This window comes from Perna viridis, chromosome 3, assembly GCF_037379345.1.
Source record: "Perna viridis isolate PV_CMFRI_1.1 ecotype Kerala chromosome 3, ASM3737934v1, whole genome shotgun sequence".
Lineage (NCBI taxonomy): Eukaryota > Metazoa > Mollusca > Bivalvia > Mytilida > Mytilidae > Perna > Perna viridis.
Window position 1 is genome coordinate 16,969,881 of NC_142447.1, and position 27,951 is coordinate 16,997,831.

The window sequence follows — 27,951 nt, forward strand, 5'->3', positions numbered from 1 at the left end:
TCTGAATAGATCTGACGTGTTTTTTTATCTGTTAAAAACATGGCTGCTGTTTCTCAAAACAGAACAATGGGGTCAGCCAGAAGTTTTCTCATATTTCACCAAAACTGATAGGTTTAGCTAAATTCTTTCAATTGCAGAAATGATCCTTATTTTTATATATACTAAAGTCTGCGAGGATCAAATTTGTTGGACGACTCCTTGTTAGAGATTTATTGCCCTTATAAGGCGAAAAATTCTGTTTTTATCAGTTTTTAGCCAGTATTTTGAAAAACATATAGAAAGAAATTTCAATTGATAAAATCATCCTTATGATAAACCCTACCAAAATCTTCTTTGAGTCAAAATTGTAGGACAACATGTTGGGAGTTTTTGCCCTTGTAAAGTAAAAACTTAACAAGGTGAGCGATTCAGGCCCCTGGGAGCCTCTTGTTACAATTCATAACATAATCGTTTTTAATGGTTTCACATTTGAAAATTTGTTTTTCCAGCCAAAATTCTACCATTAAAGTTTATTTGTTCATTTTTCATTATTCAGTGTACTACACAAATCTATATACTATATCTACAGTGTATGATCGATTAGCTAATATTACCTCCCGGACATAGTGTTAATAAAACGAAAGTAGATATTCTAGAAGTGTGTATTAACCCAGTAAACGCGATATGTAGGACAACAAATAAACAAACAAATAGTGAAGTAAATACAGACATATAAGGTAAACTACTTTCTAACATTCATTTGAAATATTGTTAATATTTTGATCGCTTAAGTATAATATGTATATAAAACCCTATATAAATAGTTCAGGGGATTTTAATCTGAGGCTGTGCATGTTCAGCATTTTTTTCTATAGATTTTGATAGCTGTGTGTCTGTTTTAATGTGTGTGCGTGACAATTTACACGAAGTCAAAAATAGAAAATATTTTGCTTTTCATTTGTTCTCTGTATTATTCGTACTTTTCTTTTGGATTTACTTGTGTGTGAACGTGGTTATACCCTGCCCTTTTATTCACACCGGTGGTGTGGACAAGAAGACCTGTTACACAAGCAAGTAGTTATTTGGCTTGCTACTAGATTATTGGCGAAGTCCCTACATTTTCCATGGAAGAACTCTTACTTTGTACATGAAATTGCTATAGATTTCCGATTTTAAAACGTATAATTTTCGCTTTTTGAGACATTAAATGTATTTAATTTAGGAAAACATGATTTTATTTATTTTTCAATTGTACGCGTATAATCTACCATATATTGACAGTAACAATTCATTAAGACATTATACATGATTGCTTATTATTATTCAATGAATTAAAATGTGCCAACACGTTTGTAAAGGTGGTATTCGAAGCGTTACCGATTAAATTTGACCTAAAAACAAAACCAAATGATTAACTAAAAAAGGGTGATCAAACTTTACTGTCGGATCATCCAATAGCGTAGGTCAGTACATGTGTACCTTAGACGAAATAGCCCCTCAACCACGCATCCCACTCTTCCTTCCACCCCATATAACTGCCGTATAAGAATCAACATATCTCTACAGTCGGAATCATCCACAAGTCAATTGTTTGTCAAACGTCGGTATTTCAGAATATTATTCACATCATTCTTTTCGTTAAAAATTACTAAATTCATCTTCTACGGCTTAAAAACAGAAAAAAACAAGACCGTAAAACATTAGAATGCTGAAATAGTACTTTGGAGAATTTAACAGAAACGGTTAATAATATGACAATTATTTCCATTGTTATAAAAAATGTAATTTTATTTAATTAGCTATTTGATGCTCTGAGCGCAACCGGTAGCTATTGAGGCGAGCGTGGAAGTGGCCAAAAGAAAAACGAAGGAAATTTTGGAAGTAATTGAAAGAGGTTAGACGTAGGATCAAATAGCAGTCAATCAGACACGGATGGTGTTGCCATACGACTAACATTCAAGTTTTCAAGGACATAGAAAGAAGAACGGAACTGTCACTATCATGAGCAGTGAATTTAGGAGATAATAATAGCAGCACGGCATCTCTAGAACTTGGAAATATGCACAACGTGAATCGAAAAAATAGTGATAGCAGTACTGAAGCTTTAGAAAATGGAAATAACCATAAAGCGAATCTAGAGCATAGTGATAACAGCAAGGAAGCGCTTGAACATGAAAATATCCCCAAAGTGAATTTAGGAGATAATAACAGCAGCACGGCATCTCTAGAACTTGGAAATATCCACACTGTGAATCTAGAAGATAATGATTGCAACACGGCATCTCTAGATCCTGGAAATATCCACAATGTGAATTTAGAGGATAATGATAGCAGCACTATATCAGCAGAACTCGGAAATACCCACAAAGTGAATCGACGAGATAATGAGAGTGACCAGATATCAGTACAATGTGATGAAGGAAGTCCAAACAAAACTGACTGTGGACAGATTTATTCTCCTATAAAGGGCGAAAATGGAGACCAACCCTCTAACCTAAATAAGGCAAAAACACAAGTTTTCTCTTTTGTTGCCACTCCTTTGTCATCGCCACATGGTTCCAGGAAAACTGAAAGGAATAAGAGGTCAAGATACATTGATTGGAATTTGCAGAAGTATATTAACATGTTTAACCGCAGATTGAACAGCAAGACTAAAATTAGCAGTGAAACCACTCCTTGTACTGAGCATAATGATATGTTAAAATACTGGTGTTCAACATGTAAGAAGGCGAAGTGTGAGAAATGTGTGAATATTGTATACAATAAGTCATGTGTGAATCATACTGTTACAACGCTAAAGGACTATGTAGCCATGAGAGAGGTAAAAGTAATCTAATATTCAGGTACGAGAACACAATTAATTCCCCTTGGTTTTCGTAGTATATAGTTCCAACTTTGGTAGTAGGTACCTTCCACATTTTTTCCATATTTTTACTGGAAACTTATTTGCTGAAGTTTTGCCTCTTATTGGTAGAAAATAGGTTAAAATTACATGGTTTTTTTTTTTCATTAATCAATTCTGACTAAAAGTTGTGATTTGGTTCAGTGGAAGAAGGTTAAAATTTAGGACTTTTAACTCATTTCATTTCATGTTTACCCCATCTCCGAATTATATGTATTAATTTCAGAAAATGATGGTAAAATTTTCTACAATTTACATATAAAATCCTGTTTGTACATATCTTTAGGCCAGAGAAGTTTTATTCAGTTTGAGCTGGTGGAATTTTTTTTAATCTGCTCAAATGTGTATATTGAAATGCACTTGAAAATTGATTGCGGTCTCGTGCCTTCAGTGGGAAAATATGTTGGTTTGTTAATTACCTCGAGACTACAACCTACAATAATTTTAATCCTTACATATTTAAAGCACCTGTTCTGAAACGCATGAGTGCCTCTGTCGCCTTCGCCTCCAATATGATGGGGGTGCCGTCGACAGAGGCATCCCTGCTTGTCCATGGATACATTAAAAAACGGAGAGACAAGTATGGGAAAATTAGTATGAGCTAAACAATTTTCAATTGCATCCCCCGATGCGGCGAGCTCTTATAGTCCTCTAAGCAGAAGCAGAAGCATGATGAAAATAACAAATGGAAGACAAAAGAAAATAATTATTTAAATGCCAACCGTTCCAAAATAAAGAATTTTTTTTTTTATGAGTTTTTGGCTTTCTTCTCGATTTTTGTCTAACAGTAACTCGTGTACTGATAACTAACTACTATTATTATTTTTATGTATTTTTAAAAAGTTTATGAATAAAATATAATTTTTTTACATATCATGAATATTTCAACAAATAATTCAGATTTACTCAGTTTTTTATTCACTGTATCATCAAAGACTTTTAATGTGCGATTTCAGGGAGAGAAAAAAGTTGTTGAGAGTACATGTAGCTGGGATTAATTGCCTTTCAGGGCTTCCTTAAAAGTGTGTTTACAGTAGTTGAAGACCATTTAGTGGTCTTTTCTATTTTGGATGTAAGTTATACGCTGGTGTAGTTATTGCGTTTCACTATATTCGTTCTTTTTCTCTTGGTCACTTGCAGAAAGATGATAAGGAGCTCATTCAACACAAGAGCTCTGTATGCCTTAAGGCGACGGATGGAGCGCTAAAGGTTCTTCAAGAAGATTTTCATTTAGCAGAGGTAAGTATTGTTACATTTCTTTTTGTTATGGCTTGTATCACTTGAACTGTGTTCGTTCGCTGCAATTTGATCAAATAGGAATATACCAAAAATAACCCATTTTTGAATTGCAGTATTTCAGTAGAAGAGTTAGAATTTCAATTACACGTGATAACCAATATGCAATATTAATGATTATCATGTAGATAGCAGTGAAAAATCGAATGTTTTTTTTTTGTGAAATATGAAATTTCAGCTGTTAAATCAGATAAACCATCATTCTACATTACGATAGCAATAGCTGAAAATGAGTTTGTCCTTTCTACACCAGTTAAAGACCAGACCACAAGACACTTATTTGGACAATGCACACACACACACACACATGTACAAACGTCTCAGAATGTGACGACTCTATTTGCTACACTGTTCCATCGGATCAAATTGATACAGGGAAGATATATAAACGTATAGAAAGGTCTGAAAAATTCCCAACGCTGTTAGAACTGTCAAATTTGCGATGTAAATCTTTGGTCGTTCCCCCCCGGGACTCGAACTCGTACCGCTGTGACATCTATGGCAACACCGCCTTCACTAAGTCCAGCGCCCTAGACCACTCGGCCAGCTAGGCTATTTTAAATATAGCTTTCGCTGGCCGGGTAGACACATATCACTTAAATCTATGGGACTATCAAATAAAATTGTTCTATTTAATCATTCCTCTTTATTGAATAATTGTAAAATTCTATTCTTGGATTTTGATTTTCCGATTTACTTTTGCTGTTGATGAGAGGTTTCTCCTTGAAACCACACTAATTGGCTCAGATTTTGTGTGCTTGTTAATCCGTTTCGTCATAAAACGGAAACTTGTATACAAGACACAGAAATTTACAATATCATTATGATTGGTATTATTGTGTTTATTCTACTTTCTGTACCGTTGATCGTTCTTATCAGCCAATCAAATGTCTGTTTTTATGATGGTGAAAGAGTTAATTAAACTGGCCGAGCTCTAGACAACCAGAGTTCTCATATAGTAAAGAATGTCACGCATTCTCTGACCGATTAAGGAGAAAATACAAATAAGTTTGATTACGAGTATTTGAATGGCCAATCCCAATATTTGTTACTGTGAATTACTACATATGTATAAGAAAATACCATATATTGCTTAGACATAATAAATGATCATCATTAAAACACTCAATGCCGTTTAAGAATACTCGTCAGGTTCATCAGGACTCGAGATCGGTTAATTCGTAACTATGTTTCATCGCGTCTCAGATCCATATTAATACTATAGAACATCAATATGGATTTTACAGTAAACGCTTTCCAAAAGTCGGTAATTTAAACTTAGATTTTCTATGTTAGCTGTATAATTATATTATGATGCAGATAAGGATACACCTCAGAACAGTTTGGTGTTGTATATTTACATCAACGACTCTGGATAGATAAATGTTGCAGCCTTTTCAATTACATAAATCCGTTATCTTATTTCAGTTATCTGCTTTGATACAAGAAGAAAGAATAAAGCAAGAATTCATATCTTTCCACGCCTTACTTATAGACGAAGAACGTAAAATCCTTGAAAACTTAAGACAGGTAATCTTTCTACAATTTATACATATTTGCTATATATTTTGGAAAATTAAATGAAGTAAAAACATTAGTGTTATCTAATTTCCAACGATAACTACTCCGAAACATCGGTATCTATTTCCCATAATATATTAAAAATAGTTATATTTGACAAACAAATATTTTTGGCTTTGGTAGTCGTGAATGTCAAAGTCACAACATTGTACTGGAAAAAGCAGTACAATAATATTGTTCATGTAATAAAACCTGTTTAAACCGAATCTTGAAATATTCTTAAACCTGTCTAAACCAGACATTTTTATGGAAGGCTAAAATCTGCCAAATATACGAAGTTGTGAAAAATACAAATTTTGGAGGCTTGTTTTTTTAGTTTTAAAGGTCTTCGCCAACTTGACCCCAGGATATCGTATCTGATGTGGACTCCTTTGAAAGTGGCATATAGAAATCCTAAACAAAAACTTTAGGTCATGTTGGCGGAGACACTCAACAATTGCAAAATATTCCAAAAACTGACCTATTTCGGCATATCTGAGAGATTCATGGATTTGCCAAATTTGGGACTTCTTTTTTCCAATCATTGAAAGATTATATGTTTATCAATTTGGTTGAATATTTTAGGTTATTGATTTAACATTCTAAACAACAACAAAAAACTTCTCCATATCAAATATTTAATTTACAGTCATGTAGCTGGTCAAATACTGGCCATATCGAGCTTCGTCTTTTTGGAAGACCATTAGTACAATAAATTTCAGATGTGCGCGGTCTTAGCTTTAGTCATTTACTGTGAGTAGTCTGTTCTTCCGAAATTAAATGCTTGTGGTTCATGTTTGAAATTGCCATTGGCACAACACGTATTTTGAAAAGCACATTAAAACTCGAAGCAGGATTGCGTTGATAGAAATGAAAGAGATAAACAAGTCAATAAAAGTTTATTGTGCCAGTACAATTATCTAATTAATCACAAAATATGCACGCTTAAAGAACGATTTTGAACATAAAAAAGAACGTACTGCATAGGGTTTCATTCCTGTTCCAGTGTTTTGAAGAGTACAAAGATGAAAATTGTAAGAGACAAGGACGCTGTGGTGACATCATTGCGAAGCAGGCAGAAGTTTCATTTCAGAATGTAGAAGATAGGGAGCATGATCTTCTTAGAAGGATAGAGGTGATTTTATGTCTAATACCACTGTCACATCATTGTCATAAATGTAGTACTTCTGCTACATATATCAGTGCTAGCATGTTTCTCGGCTATTATATTTTTAATTTGTATTCATGTCACTAAATATAAACCGTTTATAAGATAGGGATAACTATTCCTTCCTCCCTTACACAGTGCAAGTTTATGGCGTAAGTTGCATGTATCAGCGCGTAACTAAAATCTTGCCTTCATCGAAGTGAAGTACAACAAACAACCCTTTTTATATTAAAAAATGCGGAACTTATTTGTTTTCTTGCGTAATTTTGCAAAATTTTAGCACGTTTATATCTAATCAGTATATATTGTTTATATTAATAAACTTTTTTTAAGTATCAACGTCAATTTTGTATCATGATTTATTGACTACTTTTGAAACACTATTACCAAATCATTTCAACGTACAAACTGTTAATAATACTTTTTCATACTACAATTTAAAAATAGGATAAAATGCTTCTTAAGATAATTTAACATATTGTTTACAATAAGAAAGTGCATCATAAGCCTTTGAATGTTAAATCAGGCTACTCTATAATAATAAAACCATATTAGTAAAAATTAACCTGTCAAATGGTGTCTTCATATTGATGATTAGACAAATTATTAGAAATGAGCGAGTCGAGAACATATCTATTTGGACCGTTCTTTCGAAAACCATTAATGACGTTAATCCCCCCTTTCAGGCAGCCGGCTGTTTATTCAATTTACATTCCCCTTGATTTTCCATTAGTTGTTTTTATCTTAGTTCAGGTACACATATTATATAGATATTATTATAATCTAAACAGTATTAACAATTTTATATTCGTCTATTTCAGAACATGAACAAGTCAATGGAAAAGTTAGTACATCAAGTCAACTGTGCTTGTATTTCGTTTGAAACATTCTTATCAACGAATACTTGTTTCAGTCCTTTGAAATATGATACAATCATGACCTTTTCATAACACTGACAAGCATAAATGACGCATTTTTATTGTGGCAATTTTAAGACACCCAAAACCAAAGTTTTTCAAACACGCACTTCTTTTGCATAGGATATTGATGTCAGGACAATTCACAATTGTATTTATTTTCAAATTAAATGCTTTAGAATATGAAAATTGACTACGAAAATGAAATTAAATTGGGCTAATTGAATTCGTTTAAATAAATAAATTGAGAGGTTAATACTATTATAGATGGTCAGTATTGGAGAGGAAGACAGAAAAATTGATGAAGACAGGACTATCCATCCCATCAAAATTACAAAACAAGTTTACATTATTCCAAGAAAAGACGTATATTCAAAAACATCTGTCGACATGTAAGTGTATAAATTATTCCAAGTATTAACATGTCATTTGTTGATACAGTAAAACCTTTGTAAACTGGATAAACCGATTACCTCTATAAAACAAACATCTACAGATGAGATCAGTTCTAACCTCTCACAAAACTGTCCTAGAACTGTCAGAGGAACAGTTCAATGAGAGATTTAGAACAGTTCTAGAGCCAGCTCTTCTGACAATTCTAACAGAAGAACTGTTCTCTTAGAGGCGGCACAGCTAGAACTGTCAGAAGAGCTGGCTCTAGAACTGTTCTATGACTGTTTTAGAACTGTCCTACAGCCGGTCCCTCTGACAGTTCCCCTGAGGGTTAGAATTGACCTTATCTGTATAGTCTCCTCGTATCAATTACAATACGTTTTGAACATGTGTAATCCGAAAATCTGTCTTAACCAACCATATCTTCCAGTCTAAATGTGTTTGATTTAGACAGGTGTCGCTGTATCACATAAAATTTAAAAGTTCCTTCTTGTACAATAATTCAAAATTTGCATGAAAGATATTTAGTTCCTTATGATCAGCCATATGTACAGTCGTTTAAATATCCTTCCTTTAGATTTTAGAAAATACACAATTAGCTCCGTGTAGGTTATCATTGCTTTTTTTGTTTCCTTTGAATTGTTAGAACTGATTTCTTTAAAATATGTGTTTATGCTTCTCAAATCCATTTTTATTCTACTAGATTCTAAACGATTGTATGTTTTTAAAATGGGTGTGATATATGTATGAAATTGTTTGTTTATTTTTAGTTTCAGATCTTATAGAATTAAGTGCTTTAAATTTTACTGTATTTTTGAGTGGATCCACAATTGATTCACCGCTAAATGTCACTGACCTTTTTGAATGTAAAAATACAAAATATGCATTCAATAACCTTGAAGTAGATTTGGAGATTTGTCAAAATCGGCAAGTATTACAGTATCACCGCACAAGAATGAATGGCATCGTTTGCAATGGTAATGGAAAAATTCGGTTAATGGAAAATTCAAAATACGTAGTAAGAGGTAGACTGGTTGTGGATGGAATCTCCAGTTTAAGACAAAATGTTTGTAAAAACACCAGAAACGTCCTTATAGTAACAGGTATGTTTTTTTTTTAATTTTCTCTCTGATCACGGTCTGTAATTGAATACAAAATGTAAAAACAAAATCGTGTACATAGTTCCGGTTTCCATAAAGTAATCCGTTGTAGATATTGTTATCCTTTGAATTATCGAAATTCATTTTGAATTTAAATGTTACATTGCGTTAGTACATTTTCTGCGTTTTGTTCCCGGTTCTGAACATGGACATGCGAGTATTAGTACAGCTTGTGATGTTTTATAAGAGTTGTATGATTTTCAGATTGATAATGATAACCCATTCAGAACCTGTCAGTTGATGGAAACTTGCCTCTGGATAAATGATGTTATGTTATGAATAAGTGTTAATGACGTAACTGGTGCGCTCTTTTTAAAGTTATATTTTAAATAATAGAAGAATAATAATACATTCAATAAAATTATTAACTACAGTTTATAATTGTTTCATAACAACATACATTTTACACGAAATCGAGGAGAGCAATGATGCGCTGTATTATACGATTTCTCATTGGCCTTTCTCTTGTTCATTTGTGAAACGTGTTTATAGATAAAAGTTAAAAAGAAACACACTGAAAAATTTAGGTAGAGGTCACAAATTTGTTTGGTGCTGTGAAACTTTAACATCCCTCACACTCGGTATATTTCTATTTGCATCAAATATATTTTTTATATTTAAATTCAGGATTAAGGGAAGACTTGAATCGTACATCTATCCAGTCTGACATTAAGCTACATATAGAAATTGTAAGACGAGTTAACAGACACAAATGCATTCGGACTTATAGCAGAGATGCAGAAGACGATGACGCGAGACAAATGTGAGTTCAAATATGGATTATTTGGTTGGTTATGTTACGACAAGTTTTAAGTCATCACTACGGAAGTTTTATGGTCGTCATCACGAACTCGTGAATCGTTATGATGTATTCATCTACACCATGAGAATCGATTTGTTCACAGCGTCATTCCTTTCCTCTTTCGCCTACCCCCTGACTTGAAATTTATGAGCAACTCCTGTTGAGTGTTACTTGAAAAGCAGAGGTTGCTTACCCTACTGGTGCACCTAATCCATGTTCCCCACTCTTTCACTTACCGAAGTTATATTTCTCCTCGATCAAATAAAAGACTGTCCAGAAATGAATGTTTGCTGTATCTTAATATCTATGGTAAAAATCTAAACCAAACGACTTAAAGATACATTTTGTTAACATTATTCCACAAACAACCTTTTCGACTTTGATGTAAAGAGTTTCCCCTTTTCAGTATCGTCTATCCCGTATAATTGCAAACACTTTTAAATATCTAGTTGTAAAATATTAAAATTGGGTATGTTGTTATATTTCAAGATTTAAGGTGTGGAAAGACAGTGGAATGTGGCTGTTTTCATCTACAAGGGACTGTAAAGGTAACGTTATTTAATATTAGCAGATTAGCAGTATGAGTTTGTTTAAAGTTTGTGATTAGTGCTCAAGTTTGTAATAGCTTAAGGTAGCAAAAAACAAAACTACACGTTCACAATTACGTATGAACATCTGCTGTACCTTTTTTGTAAAGGTACAATGTATGATTATGTTGATGCTTCTTGAAAGATAGCCACTGTGAAATATTTTGACAAAATGAAGTCCGGAAAAATAGGAAGAATATCTATTACAGAAGGATATTAGACAAGAACACCCCATATAGGCCAATCAAATCATGGTGTTGAGGGTAGAATTTTTAGAATGACGATATTTTCACCTTTTGGTAAGAAATTCTTGCCCAAGTCGCAGAACACGGACAGAGTCTGTAGTGTCTTTATTTTCAAGGTACTTTGAGTAGAGGAAATAGGGATTGCCAACAACCGAGATTATACTTAAATGTGTTTTTGTTGTATGTAGATAATACAAGATTTCCTTTAGTCGGAACTACTTATGCCATCACAATGAACAAACTACGGGAAAAGGGTTCAATGTGTGACGTCTCCCACAAATGAATACACCATAGAAATATAACATTTATGTTTATCTTTCATTACGATATTTGTTTTGACATATATGTAGATAATTGGGTGTGTTGGTAAATCCATTTTTATGAATGATGAATATTACTATATAGACTTTAAACTGACTTGTGTGTAATAATGACCACATGTATATTATTGAGACGAAAATGGTGAACAAATATTTTTTAAAAACTATTTATGACAAAATAGCACAAAACACACGTAGTGAAATGAGTAGTTATTAAATGTCTGATGTTAAGTTAATTTATAAATGACCGTGTTTTAGAGTTCTTCGATGTTAGTCCCGAGGAGCTAAGAGTATTGGCATATTATGTCGACAAAGCAGAATATGTAAGTAATTATTATATATTCCACAATATATTCAATATATTAGTACTTTATATGTAATATTTAATCAGTCTGTGAAGAAATAATTTCAAGTTTGTTGTGCAATAATAACCTGCGTAATGAGTAAATCCAATTTTAAGTGTGCATGAATAGTTATTAGACATTCTTCATAACAAATATCAGTATCATAATAGAGCAGAGTAAAACTGTAAAGGTCACTGTAATATAGTTAAAGTATTCTTGTAAGATGATTGGGAAATTTTTCGATCAAACATCACTTTATTTTAAGATTAAATATTATAGTAACGATATATATATCAAAGGAAAGTCATTGAAACCAGGATTCGAATAGTAATAAAAAGATAACATAATCAAGGGACATAACGACCAGACAAAGAAAATAGACACACAAAACAAAGAACATGAAATAAATATAACCAAAAATATTACATACATGGAAACAGAAGTTACAGCACACTACTAAACTCTGGGAGCAGGGACAAGGTGTACCGGTAGGGTATGCGGCCTGTACTTTTCTACAAACCCTCGCCGCCGAGTTTATCAAAAGAGAGGCCCGAGATAGACGAACAGTGAGGGGTATGACATGATTAACAAATCAATTAGTTTTCTTGATGCAGTTTGATATACCATAATGGTCAACCAGTTCATGATGGTGACCATTAAGTAATGTAGTGATTACTTTATTCTTGTAGCAACATAACCCCTCTTCGGTATGCTTATTGTTAAAAGTGTATTGGTGTTATTTTAACCAATCACATTACAGTATTTATCTCAAATTAATTTATATTTCAATAGATTGAATTTGAGTCTTTTTTTACCTTTTATCATTGATTCATGTTTACTTTTAGGTTCGCCTTTATTCCTTATTTGACTTAAAATTGTAAAAAAAAATCTCAATAAAGCGGGAAGAATGTAAAAAAAAAAAAAAAAAAAAAAAAAAAACAATATGTCAACTTGTCTTCAAATATTATGCTAACATATATTATGTTATATAATACATCGAACAAATGTTTTCATTTGCAGGTATCCACAGTTGACTTTTTACAACAGGATTTTTTGAACCTATGTGGACATTTTGAAAGATCGCATATTCATTTCCCATTTAAATGTTCAAACATGCATTTTTTCTTAATTCTTGATATGTTAATTGACTCTACGATGTCAGTCAAAAAAAAATAAAAAAAATAAAAATAAAAAGATGAGCAATTAGGTGATTGAAGGAATGTGATTGTTTCTTTTCGATTACAGGAAAAATACAATAAACGGGGAATCTGTAAAATTATTTTTTTGCTAAATGACATGTTCATCATATCTATATTAATTAAGTTAGTACGGTACAAAAGTCGTCAATAAGGGGTATTTCAATAAAAACAACTATCATTTTAGAGTTCTTGTTGTTTTTTAACTTAACATTTAGAGCCAGCAAAAGTTGGTTACTGAATTATATAGTATTGACAATAGGTAAAAGATAAAGGCATTGTATCTTTCTTCTTAATTTTTGGCTAATGCCAAAACAATGTCTGTTTCCTGCTACCCTATCTACTGTAGTTATTTTGTCCCTACCTTAAACATTTTGTGGCTACTTTGGCTCAAGTACTGTTAAAGCCTTGATTGATTCCCTATTAACCCTATGTAAAATATTTTTGAAAAAAAAATGCTAATCTACCCTGTTTTTTTTTACTACTAAATTGTAGAAATATTCTATTAATCCTCGTGAATATGGATATTTCTCATGTGTAGACGAGACAAGTACATATACCATTACATTTAAATTTGTGATGTCCAGTGTCCAGATCCTTCCGTAAACAAAACCAGGATTATTAAAAGATGTATTCTACAATGATAGGACGGAGGGCCACTTTCTTTTTTAAACAGTTACAATGTCCGAACTTCATCTTAACTTTTTAAGCTTTAGAAAAAGTCCTAACTGTATGATTTAACAGAATGAAAATAGGAAACAAATGAAATATTAACAAATTTATTCTTTGAAAATGCATTTTTTTTATTTCTGGGCAAGACCCCTGTAGAGCAAAATGGTTCATCTTGTAGCAATATAACCCTTTCTCAAATGCCTGATTATACGAACATATACATGTTACTAAAAGTTCGTGTCTACAAGCTCCAGCATAACGTATAATATGTGATATGCGAACTCCATAAGCCGGTGCTGAAGGGTTGTTGCAACAGATTAAAGGGCAGTTTACAATTCGGATTGTCGGAGTGTAGACATCAAAACGAAATACAACAGAATATGAGAACTGAAAACTAGGAATATAGACGACAAACAAAAAAACATAACAAAAACAAAACAAAACAAAACAATACAAAAAAAAAAACAAACAAAAAAGTGTTTTTCTCGATTTTGTACAATTCATTAGTTCAGCAAACATAAAAAAAATGTTTTGAAACGTTTTGCCAATGAACTGAGCAAAATCAGAATTGATTATATTTATTTGCCACTATTTGTTCTAATATTTGGAAAATTTCACTTGAAAGAGAGGCACCGGGTCGGTCAAGGTTTTGAAAAGAATATGCCCTCAGCAGCGCTAAGCTTGCCTTAAAAGGCGACTAAATATTGCTCAGAACCCTAGCCCTAGGTCCCTTCCGATCCCCCCTTAAAATACTTCCTCAAAAGATGCTTCATGATTTGTTAGAACTAAAAATATATATGCTTATTTGTGAAAAACACCTATGAGATGTTCCCTATCATAATTTCCAATTCTGTAGTCGAATGTTGAAAAAGAAAAAAAAGGAGACAAATTAAACTCTGTGTGATGTTTTTGTTCCTCGACCGCTATAGATTTGTTGTTATATACAGTATTGCATTAGTTGCACATTCGTTGTTACCTCGTGAATGATACACATTTCTTTGCCAGTCGATGGATTTTTGTTATATCTTGTCAATGTGTTGGCAGTTCTTTATCTTCATTTAGATAGACTTAAAGGGTTTGGTTCTAATGAAGAAAGGACCTTATTGACAAAACGTGGGTTGATTGGACAGGTCTTCCACTTTTTTTCCAATATTTTGTCATCAATTTTGACCTCATTTTGAAATAACTGTACTTTTAGCCGTCCAAATAGGACGGTTTATTCATAGTTTCTGGTCTTGCCCTTATACATTAAATTAGATTTTAGCCAATCTGATAAAATTGTAAAGGTTCTTTCAAACAAGTTAACGAATGAATCTTTTGCCAATGTTTTGCCCAAAAAATGGTAATAATTTAAAGTTTGTTTTCCTTAAACATAGAAATTTTAAAGAATTTTATTTCAAAATTTGATTATTCATTTGAACTGTATAACATTTACAATTCAGCAATTTCCTATGCACGTACATCTAAGTAAACTGCTAGATGGTAGTGCATCCGAGTTATAGATAAATTAAAAAAAAAAGATCACTTAACAGTTATATTTTTAGAAAACCGATAAGTAGTTGTAACGCTTGTTTAGTTGCTAGAGTGTTTTATATGACCTCTTTGGTTATCTGAGGAAATTTAAATCTCCCTGTCATCGACATGATGTACTATTCGTAGATGTTAATATATAACGAAAGTAGATTTTCCGGAAATACATACTTTGAAATAACTCTTTACTCTGAAATGTAAGACATTACACACACACACAAAGAAAGTTGGAACAGTTAAGACTCGATTAAGGTAAACAATAATTTTATTTTTATCATACAGTATTATTTAAAAAAAAATTGATAATTTGATTTCCGAAGATTTTATTTTAAAATATATAATATGTTTGCTATGTGCATGTGTTGCCGTTCCTATTTACAATTACCGTTTCTTGTTGTTTTCCAGAGAATATAAACAAAAACAAATAAGGGTAATAACATATCCTGCCATCTAAATTCTTGAAAAATTCAATCCTGCATTTTTATTTCAAATTTCATCAAATATCAAATGGTAAATACTTTACTATCGCAACAAATATGCAATTACTTGAAATACTATCTTTAATACATGAAATTGTAAAATAGAATGGATAAAAAAATGCATTTCATCGTAAGAAGTCACCGTTTTAAGTAAGTTCAATTTGAGATAGTCAGTCGCATCACTGGCACTCTAAAACATATATCTTGCAAGTTCCAAATTAAATTTCATTTTACACCAGAATAACATTATTCTAACCTGCAAAACAAGAGTACTGTTTCTGCTTGATGAATGTGTGCATACTCAGGTCTATATGTACATTTGTTATAAGTCTCACTACATAGAACGTAAATATAATGTGTAATTTTACATACATTGTGTTTGACAGAAAACGTACGTATATACTACTGTAAAAAATATGAGATGCTATTTATAAAACTCGAAGTTAAAGAAACTATATTCAAATAATATGTCAATGAGGCGAAATATTATTGCTTCTCAATAAAGAATATCGTTTGGCTAGATCCTTCAATCTCAATTTCCGCTTTATAGATGACGTATTATCTTTAAACAATCCTAATTTCGGGGATTTGATACGTCGCATCTACCCAAAAGAACTTGAGATAAAGGATACTACGGACACTGTGAAGTCAGCCTCATATCTTGACCTACACTAAGAAATCGATGGTAAAGGAAAACTATTGACCAAAGTTTATGACAAACGTGATGACTTTCCTTTCGTCTGCGGCAACATCACTTCGGCTCCTGCGTATGGAGTGTTCATATCACAACTCATACGTTATGCCAGAGCTTGCCGAAACTACGCAGACTTTTTGTATCGCGTTAGAACTCTAACAAATAGGCTTCTGGAACAGGGTTATGTTGCTACAAGATTGAAGTCATCACTACAGAAGTTTTATGGTCGTCATCATGAACTCGTGGATCGTTATGTTGTATCCTTCAGCACCATGAAAACTGATTTATTCAACGGGTCATGATTTTCCTTTCCTCGTTTGTCTACCCCGTACTTGACTTTTTATGAGCAACTCGGCGAGTGTTTCTAGAAAAGCAGAGGACGCTTACCCTACCGGTGCACCTGGTCCATGCTCCCAGTTTTTAGTGGAGTCCGAGTTACTCATTTACTTTTGTTACTTTGTATGTATGTTTATACTTACTTTATGTTCTTTGTTGTGTGTGTCTGTTTTCCATGTCTGGTCTTTGTCCCGGGATTACATTCTTTTGATTACCGCTATAACCTTGGTTCCCTTGATTACTCTTTCACATAGTTAATTGTATAGATTATTGTGTAATTGAAGGAGACATGACACAAATTTTTTTTTTCAATTTTTGGTATATTTGATTTATTTCACCTAATATATATCATAAAAACGCCCCTTGTAGTCATTTACATCGTTTAAAGCTGCATTGGCTGTCATTTTCGTAAATTTTTGTTTTTGTTGAAATATGCCTTAGCTTAATTTATTTCTACTAAATTATACTTTTCCTGCATAATTTCATTTGAAATCCACAAATAAAATGCATTAAATGCATGAAATAAGTGTCTATATATTTATTGTCTTGCAAGACAAAAATCAACCTAGATAAATTCGTATGCATGTGACTTTTGGTAATCTTAATCTGTGCATGTGCTGTAAGGGTCGCTTCTTTTGTAACAAACCTGATTGCAAAGCGAAAGTGGTTATTCAACGGCATGAGGACCGACGGACTTAAGCCATAAAAGAAAAAAGTTCGAATATAACGCAAGGATCCCTTTGACATTTACGTATTGTGATATAATGTGGCTCAAATATGGTTATTATTTATTTGAAAACTAACAAAAATATATGAACTGAAATGAAAACAGGACACGTACTCACCTTAGTATCCTTAATGTTATTTTTTTTTACCAAGGTTAAAGTTTTATGTCCTGTCGGCAATCTTCGGAAGTAATGGCGAAAAATAATTAGACCAGAGCTATCGATCTTGTATGATTAAAAAAACCGTTGTTTTCATTATATTCTGTCGGTATAATCGACATTTCTTGCTTCAACTGCAAACCTATTACATTGAATCAGCAAAATTCAGTAGAATCAAAACTAAACAAATTTGACAGCTAATGCAGCTTTAATAAAAGATAAATTGATAAAATCTTTAAAAATGAAGATAATGAAAGACACAAAACTTTTTAATTTGATTTTTGAAATTAAATAAAAAAAAATGTATTTAAATTTCAAGGAAATTGTCCTAAGCACAAAAAAAGTGTCTATTTTTATCTTTGATATTTCATTAAACCAGTAGGATACAAAATCCACTTAGTCCAAATTGGAATTCTTATTTCTCCTAAGACAAATTAGAATTGTAATTTGCAATGGTATAATCCAGGCCAAATTTAAATTCCAGTTTTTACTAGAATATATTAGTATTTGCCCTAGGAGGATTCCGAATCCTGCTTGATTTCCATTTGCTCTGTAATATATATATAATGCATATCAGTTTCAATGGCCAAGAGATCATTGCTCAGCCCACCCGCCCAACCAGAAAAAAAAAACAGCAAAAGGTATATGGATTTCCGGTATCTTTTTTTTTATTTAATTCTAGCGAACTAGTACAGCAGTCGAAATATATGTTGCTTTTGACAAATATTCTAACCAAACTGCCAAATAATTTTAAAATATTGCACTTAGATATGACGAAATCAGATTTTAATCCATTTCCCTTCCAATTCATTATCAGCGTGATTCTTTTGGCGTACGTGACAACTTTGAAGCGGATGTAAGAATCTCTGATGCAATATGTCAATGTCCAAATTAATGATTCTGATAGTGCATATACTTAACTTTACTCAGGATCTCTATATGCGGCTGAATTAAGTGAATATATAATGCAATTCAGTAGTGGAAGAGGGCATATGACATCAGACAAAAACAAAGCGGTTGAAAACACTGACTTTCAAAAAAATGATTGTAATTACTTTTCTGAAGCAAACACGCCTTATAGGATTGCGTTCCTGGAAAGGGCAACTCATTTGCTGACGTCACATGGTAGTACTGATAAAACTGTTGTTCACGGTAATAGCTCAAATGACTTGCAGTCTAAAATACGCTGGTCAGTTGACAAACTAAAAAGCGTAGCGGGAAAACTCAACAGCGTCGCTGAGAACATAACTAACGCTACTGATAAAATCAAAAATATATCTGAGCACATAAATCATTACAGTGCAGTTAAGAAAAACAGTAAAACAACTTATTGTTCTGTGCACACTGCTATTTTAAAATACTGGTGTGAGAATTGTAAGAAGACAAAATGTGAAAAATGTGTGAATGTTGCATACAGTCAATCATGTCTAGACCATTCTCTGACAAAATTGAAAGACCACGTGGCTGCGAGGAAGGTAAAGTATAAGTACTATGCATTATATACAACAATAAAAAAATAGATCAAGGATTGCATTATTCGGCATTCGTTTGTTAATGCATGCTCAATAGCTGAAGTGATATTATGAACTAAAAGTATAAAAAGACCATTAGCATAGCGATAAATCTTGTAACACAATCGCATGGCTCTCATGGGCCTGAAATACAACTGAAAATCATCCACAAGAGCTAAACAACTACGAAAACAGATTTCTGAGAATTCTTGCATTAAAGTTTTTATGCTTTCTTGATCTATTTCTGGACATCTTTCTGACAAATAATGTCCATACACAAAATACAACTACATTCATTTGTACGAAATTTTGATATGTGAAAATATAAAGTTGTTTCTTGGGGTGAACATATTTTCTAGACGTAAATGTGTCCAAACACCAACTAATTTACAAGATTTTGCTAAATAACGTATAATTGTTGCGCTATCAGGACGTCATTTCGATTAACTGAAGTATTGGCACTCTCCTAACATTCACATATATATACTTGTGCTGAATTTTTATGTTGTTGAAATTTGTGGGCCATTATCATGACCTTATGTCCCATGCGTAAAAGTTTAAATTAATGTACAATTTGATGTTCTAATAAACTGAACTTGTCCTAGACTGCCTTTGTTTGACTTTAATGCTGACAATTCGTAAATGTTAAAATAACTTAAATCTTGTACTAAATTCTATAGTCATTTACTGGCATTCATTTTCATAAGAGCATCACAATTGAAGCTGTTTTTAGGAGAAATGTTTCTCATCTAAACGGAATTTCCCATTAAAATAAACTTAGTCAAGAAACAAATGCATAATATATTTTTAGAGAGAAAAGACAAGCATTCAAACGAAAAACTCTTTATGCTTTAAAGCGGCGGACCAAATGCTGATGAAACTCCAAGCAGATCTTCAAAAAGCAGAGGTTTTACTTTTTATTCATGTATTTAAAATACAGGATTTGTCGTAAAAATAATAATTAGTTTTGAAGGTATGAAGCGCCTACCTTTAATCAGCATCGATGTAAAACGAAATATCGGCGGAATACAAATAACAGGAATATTTTCATGTTCGTTGTGTCTCGATATTATCATTTACTCGAAATCGTAAAAACCTACTACATTTAGAGAGCAAATTTGAAAAAAAATGCAGAAAGTAAGATAAATCTAGAAAATACAATGTATTCTAATTGAACACCATTTTGTTTATTTTCATGTAATCAATTTGATAATTATTTACTGGTGTGAAAGCTTAATACATTAATGCTGCAGTATACGTGTCATGTGGATACATTTTTTTGTAAATCTAAAAATCTAATGGCATGTAAAATTAACTATTTCAGCTATCAGCCTTGATACAAGAAGATGTCATTAGACAAGAATTTATATCATTCCGTGCCTTACTCATAGAAGAAGAAAGTAATCTTCTAGGGAATTTAAGAAAGGTAAGAATTTTGCTTCCTTTCCTACAGCAAAACTCTTTTATTCGGTAGGTTTGAACAGTTAAGTATTTATTACATTGTTGAAAGATACCCACAAAAAAGTTTTGAATAAATCGCTACTTATCGAGTAAAATACGTTTAGTAATATGCAAACGAGGGATTTGAGTATTGTAAACGTATTCATATTCACGATTGCTACTTTTCGCGGATTCTGTTAAATGAAAATATTCGCAGTTATCAATTTTCGCGGTTTCCAATAATGATAAGCGTAAACAATTTTGCGGCTACTATTTTTTTCGCGATTTCTATCCACAACAAAAAATTGAAAATTAGTACATCCTTACATTTACAGTATTGGAATAGTTTGTCATCGGTAACCAGGATCATAAATAGTAACCACAGTTGAAGGAAGCTAAAATATTTGCTATGATAGAAACTTTATTTTCAACTATATGGCTATACTTGTGAGCAATGTAATAATCAACATTTGTTCATCAATGGTAGAAGAGTTTTTTATTTCTTATTCCCACAACCATAAAAATCAAAACGCTTTTTATTGCTAGATGAATCTTTTTAACTCACCTGAACCGAAGCTTGGTGTATTCTTCTTCTTATAATCTGGCTGGTGTATTGCAACCTAATGTGACCGCAAGTACTCTTCATAGTTTGATTTTTCATCTACCCTTTTCTGCATTGTTGCAGAAACGGATTCTGGGAAACATTTCCAATTCTGTCTCTCAACAGCTAAACACAGTTCTAATTAGGCTAAAGTAATTTTCATTTTACATCGTTTAAACATACATACAGTTACATCTGCATGCTTTAAAAATGCCCCCAGACATACTTTGCATCACTCCGCTAACAGGATCTGTAATCTCACAAAATACTGTACACCAATTTATTTTCGCGACTACTTTCTGTCGTGTTTTGCTGTCGTTGGCTACTTTCGCGAGATTTGTTTTCACGTTTTTAATAAAATGATTAAACATATAAAGATAGTGCCTTAGTATGCTTTTTCGCGACTTTTTTTATTTCGCGATAATCCTACGTCCGCGAAAGTCGTGAAAATTAGTTGGTTTACAGTAATATAACTAATCAGTAAGAATCTGTAAAAGAAAAACTCCTTCTATTGTTCTGTTCTAATTCGCATAAAACCATGAGGTTATGTACTGAAAATAGGAGTGGTGTAAAAGTATACGAAAATTTTTGTAGTTAAAAATATTGTATATCGATAGTTTACTTCTTTTACAGAGCTCTAAAGAATACAACGTTCAGAATTCAAAGGAGCAGAGTAGCTGTGGATATATTATTGCAGAAGAGGCCGAGCTGTCATGCCAGAATGTGAAAAATCAGGAATACGACCTCCTGAGTCGAGTTGAGGTATTCAAATTTTCAGTCATTTAACTGAAATTATCCCTCACAAACTTTGAAATGTCTAACTTCTTATAAAGCTTTTATGTTGGGTGTTTCATTTTTTTTTAAATTACACCTATATTCATGTTTTCAACTCTGTATTGAATCAGGTTTTATCGTATAATAAAATGTTTAAATGCAATGTAGAAGAAAAGTCATTTTGCATACATGGTCAAAAGGAAAGATTTCATAGACAAGATGAACAAAGGTGGGCCAATCATAATGAAATGTTTGATAAAATACCTACAAAATTTTTATTTTTATAAGATTTGAAAATGGACTTGATTCATAATCATATTAAAAATGTATACAAAAAATTCCAAAACTGATGTTTCTTTTTCAGGACATGGACAACACAGTCAAAAAGTATGTGTTTCAAATTTCATTGTTTTATATGATTAATGCAAAAGATTTGGAAAATTATTAACGATATAGTCTACTAGTTCTTCTTGTACCAGAGTACACATAGGAGTGAACATTTTTTGTCATTAACCGTATCCCGTCAATATTAATATCTAAGAAAAATGTTAAGGAACGAGACTTATTTTTTCATATACAACTTTTTAATAAAGATTTGTGTGTGATCATGGTCGTCTTTATTTCCTGTTTTCACGTTTACGTTATGTACTCTGATTTTGATATACCAGAATTGTCTTTCATTGTATTATTGATGATTCAGTATTTCTTGTCCATGTTTATAATGAAATATTTTTGCTGAAACACATTAGGTTTTTATTCTTGCATTTTGATATTCCCACTGCCCCTGACTCTGTTCAATGAAGAGCATGTATTTTTATTAAATTTTTTGCTATAGGTGGTCAGTTCTGGAAGAGAAGACAAAAAGGGTAGAAATTGCAAAAATACCATTTCCATCCACTTTACAAAACAAGTTTACATTATTCCAAGAGAAGACATATATTCAAAAACGCCTTTCTCCATGTAAGTAAGTTCAGATGATTTCACTTTCAGTTTTGAGGTCATTCATGTTAAAATTATTCATTTTATAAAATGTATGATTATTCCTGGCTACTTCTACTTCAGTTTTGGCATGACATGGATTGCTTCATTATTGTATGACTTATGATGTACCGAGATTCTCAATTCATGATTTACATGAATCATTTTGTAGGTTTAAACTAGCCTTGAGCTTGCATGCCAGCTAATTGCTAGTAGTCCTTAAGTTGTATATTTGTGTAATTTATTTCAGTTTTTATATGCCGGTTGCTACAAGGGACCTTTTTGAAATAATTTTTAGATGTGTTTAATTGTATAATAATTGCCTGATTTAAAAGGGGAGGTGGTGATCACATCAAAGTACTTTAACACCGATGCATCTTTTGCGCCTGTTCTAAGTTAGGAATTTCTGGTCTCTGTAAGTCTTGTTTTGTTTTCACTTTTAGTTTATTTGTTATGTTCCTTGAGTATATAGGGGAAATATTTTCGCTGAACATGTGTATAATGATGTTGTGGGACCAGCTGCAGCATGTCCTGTGATATGAGGGTTTCCTCGATCGTCGTTCATTGCAGACCAATGGGTGGCCTTGGGCTGATAATTTCATCCTTGTGGGGTTGTTGTCTCGTTGACAAATACACCATACCAATTTTTGTTATACTCTAATCGATTTCTTCGGCTAACATTTTTGAAGTTCTGTTAAAGTATCATTTTTCATGAGAAAATATGGCAATATATTTCTGGAGATAGATTATGACAATCATTTAAGATTATCCTGTATTAATAAAATTGCTTTTATGTCTGCCTATTCCTAAAATGTTCAACATACGACTGATTATGCTTCTTTTGTAATCTACTAGTTAACAATAATAAAACAATGTTACCATCAAAATGCCAATCAATAAAAATGACGCAAACTACATATGTATTATTTATGGACAAAGGAAGCTAACTCACAATTATTAGTTGAAATTTGGAAAGCTCCCTAAAACAGCCTCCAAAAAGCATAATATAAGTACAATAATTTATAATCAACAAAGAACAAATTTTAAACTTTGAAAAATATAAAATAAAATAATGTGACGTGATACACCCGAATTTTATTTAGGAGTGGTGATTGGTAAGCATTTTTCATATTCAAATAATCTGAGCTGATGAAGTTTTCAGAAATGTCTCATCGAATGATGCTTATTATACACGTGACACATGTTGGTCAACTTGGGCCACCATTTTGAATTTTTTTTATTCCAAATGGCAAAGTTTTATTTGCTTCTTATGTAACTTGAATTTTAAATCATATTTCATGTACTGCATTTGACATATTTTGATTAAATCGCTTTTTTATTTTGTTATTTGTTTATTTTATAAAGTTTTAGATCCTATAGGAATAAGTCCTATAAGTTTCACAGTATATCTTGATGGCGATACTTTGGAATCACCACTGCATGTCGGTGACCTTTTCGAGTGTAAAAATTCCAGATATTCTTTTGATGATATTGAAGTTGACGTAGAGATATGTCAAAATCGAAAAGTATTACAGTATCTCCGTCTCAGAATAAATCAAAGTATTTGCAATGGTAATGGGACAATTCGATTGGTTGAAAATTCAAGATATATAGTGAGAGCTAGACTGGTTGTACATAAAGTCAATTCTATAAAACATGATGTTGGCATAGACTACAGAAATGTGTTCATTGTGACAGGTAAGTGTTTTTGTACTTCGTTCGGGAGAAGGGATATTCGTATTTTGATTTTTGTGTTGTTTCTTGCGTTAAGGTTACTTTACTTTACTTTAAGTTTTAAATAATAATATTTGTATCTAGTTACTTTAGTGCAGCCACCACTCTTGACGACATGCTTGGTTATGTAAATTAGTTTGATTTAAAAAGGTGACAATAGACGGACTTTTCACGGTGCAACAAGTTTCCAATACAAATATATTGCATGTTCATAGGCACTCGATCGATACAACAGAAATTAGATGTTCTACCTCAATATATCAATTTAAACTACATCAATGGTATAAGACAGAATTACAAGACAAGATGTAAAGACATGTCTCAGTTACAATTCATGAATTCCACAAAAAGGTAAGACACGTTCACTGTAAGTTTATTTAGTTAACACAGACACACACACAGAAAGAGAGAGAGAGAGAGAGAGAGAGAGAGAGAGAGAGAGAGAGAGAGAGAGAGAGAGGGTAATTAAGGATAGTTAGCGGAAATCGAAAGAATGTAATCCAGGGACAAAGGCCAGACATGGATAACAGCCACACCCAACAAAAAAAAGGGAGGGAGGTTTGCTCGCTGAGTTGTTCACTAAGTTAGACTATTAATATTTAGATTTACTGTTCTATAATTATTATTCCAGTTTCCATAAATGGGTGGATTCCAATATGTGGATGTTTTCTTCTCTTGGATTTTGCAAAGGTATTCACTCTATTAATTTGTCAGAAAACGCAATATCCGTCTAATTGTAAACGTAAAACTCTACATAGCACTAAATCGCAACAAAGTTCTGCAAAACATATATCTTCTATTTTTTTTAAAAAATGTGTATATATAATGATCACGTGATTGGGATTCAAAATACAGGTAATTGAAATATGAACATACTATTCAACAACAATTGTCAGTACAAAGAAAAATCAAGGCAACCAAGATTCGAGCGGTTATCAAAAAATACATTTTCAAGTATAAAAACTAGAACGAGATAATTTACACACACAATAAAGACAATTAAATAACCAAAAAGCAAGTAAGAACTTAAAAAAAAGAAAGTAAAAGAACAACCAGGTCTCCAGTAAAAACTAGGATCATGGATAATGTGCACCGGCAGGTTAGGTGTCCTCGGGTTTTTTAAGAAATAGTCAATTGAATCATCCATAAAAAAACCTACCGCCAGTAGAATTCTAATCCATATAGTTTTGATATGTTTAAAATTGTATATACAAAAAAAAAAAAAAAACAAAAAAAAACAAAAAAAACAAAAAAAAACAAAAAAAACAAAAAACAAAAAAACAAAAAACAAAAAAAATAAAAAAAACATTACATTGACTCATTCGTATAGAAATATGTAACAAGTTTTTTTTTATTGTTAATTATATTTTTTATTTAAGCTCGTCCGAACGTACCCGAAATCTTTGAACACTTCACGATTTAAAGTTTACTTGATACGTGTAACAGCCGATGTTGCTTCATAATTATGAAATAAAGTTTACTAATCATTGTATAAAAAATTGTCATGGTTTTTAATTTATTTTCTTTTGTGTAGAATGGTCTTAGTTACACAATTTAAAGTATGCCGAGTTCTTTTGTTATGGTATATCACCTTTTGACCCCATGTATTTCACTTAACCACGAAAAAATATTTGAAAAAAAGTATTCATCAATTACAGTTCATGTTATGTTGAATATCAAAACGCAGTTAAAACATTTGCGTTATAAGAGTGTGTAAGTGTTATTTTTGGTTTTTTGAACTGCTTGAAAATAATTGAAATAAAATCAATATTCAGGATTTTTTGACGTTAGTCCAGATGAAATGCGGGCTTTGGCATATTGTGTTGACAGACAAAGCTATGTGAGTACGTTGTCTTCAGCTTTTCAAAACATGACCATTACAATGCCTCTTAAATTTCGTATTGTTATAGGTTAGATAAAAACAACAATAATACTGTTCAAAATAATCGATTTTAAACGTTATCATTGAAATTAATGTTTCTATTCTGTCTAGTTCTCATCCCTTGATTATTGTTTTTCGATTACAGTACGAATCATGATTCCCTTTATTTTATCATAACTGATGCGTTAAGCCAGAGCTTGCTGTAACTACGCAAATTTTTTTATCGGGCTATACTTCTTACAATTAGGCTTCTGGAACAAGGTTATATTGCTACAAGATTGAAGTCATCACTACCGAAGTTTCATGGACGTCATCATAAACTCGTGGATCAGTAGGGTGTATCCATCTGCACCATCAAAACTTATTTGTTTAAGAGTAGTAGTTTTCCTTTCCTGTTTTGAATTATCTAATCCGGAGTTAACTTTTTAAGAGCAGCTCTAGAAAAGCAGAGGACGATTACCCTACCGGTGCACCTGATCCATGCTCCCAGTTATAGTGGTGTCCGAGCTGTTCTTTTAATTGTGTTAATTTGTATGTATTATTTTAGTTACTTTATGTTCTTTGTTGTGTTTGATATCAGAAATATTAGTAATTATTTATTTCAACAAACTAAGATATTGGCATTAGCATACATTGTAATATTTTTTATTCATATTAACTATTTGTTTTTTGCTTGTGTTTTTCAGGACTTAATAGAAGCTCAACTGAACCGCGATTTCCAGATTTTGATAGAACATGCATCACAAAGACATGGCTTCAAAGGAGTTTGATATTTACATGTAAACCTCGTCAGAAACACCAATTAAATATTTTGAATGAATTATTTATAGATCATCTTACTAGTGAAGACAATTAATGAAAATGTTCCGTATTCGCTTATTCTGTGCTTTTACACAAGTAGCTTACACAAGAATATAAATGTGGCAAGAAAGTCTCGAATTTTCACTGTTTTAAATAATAACACAGATCCTGTCAAAGCAGCTTGCTAAAATTGTGCGATGAAGGATGCATTATCATTGTTTGTAGTTTTAGGTAGGATAAAATGTGAAAGTACCAATATGTGTTAGATTCAAGCAATGGTTGGCAGTCTTTTTTAGTTTATTTTCATGGAAAAATTGAATGTGATAAAAAGTTGGCGTTTTTTTTCCTTCACGAGGCACATCTTATACAATGTTTTCCAGATTCTTTGGCAGAGCAGTATTTTTAAAAAAGGCAAACGATAACCTCGTAGAATTTATAAATATCAATATTCATGATCTTCAAAACTGACGTTGAACGTCAGTTAAGTTTAACCTATAATACCTGTTAGTATATCAATATTTATTAACATGCCAGATTATGTCACATCTAAGGTATTGTTTAAAAAAGGGCGATGAGTCGAAAATTTGGAAACAACAGAAAATGTCTCAAATTTAGCTATTAAAACAATCTACCTAAATTCTTTTGAAAGTAGTTCCCCCTTTTTTATACTACAGGTCACTTTATAAAAAGTCATTTCATTTCTTTACAGCTAGTTTAAATAGACCAGTTCTGATTCCAATACAAATCTAGGTAGGCTACGGAATAG

At 32.1% G+C, this 27,951-nt stretch overlaps 1 protein-coding gene across 1 annotated transcript; it reads left to right on the plus strand.

Annotated features, from left to right (window-relative positions):
- The first annotated feature begins 562 nt into the window (after positions 1-562).
- Positions 563-27,515, plus strand: LOC148621222 (uncharacterized). Its single transcript, XM_088573899.1, has 23 exons — positions 563-716; positions 1,779-2,800; positions 4,022-4,120; positions 5,606-5,707; positions 6,744-6,872; positions 7,727-7,749; positions 8,090-8,214; positions 8,986-9,318; positions 10,003-10,138; positions 10,667-10,725; positions 11,588-11,652; positions 12,694-12,843; positions 18,388-18,939; positions 19,787-19,882; positions 20,300-20,401; positions 21,650-21,778; positions 22,155-22,177; positions 22,626-22,750; positions 24,134-24,466; positions 24,718-24,853; positions 25,134-25,192; positions 26,278-26,346; positions 27,071-27,515. The coding sequence occupies exons 2-23, from the start codon at positions 2,039-2,041 to the stop codon at positions 27,238-27,240; spliced, it is 3,777 nt and encodes a 1,258-aa protein (XP_088430025.1). The 5' UTR covers positions 563-716; positions 1,779-2,038; the 3' UTR covers positions 27,241-27,515.
- The last annotated feature ends 436 nt before the right edge of the window (positions 27,516-27,951 follow it).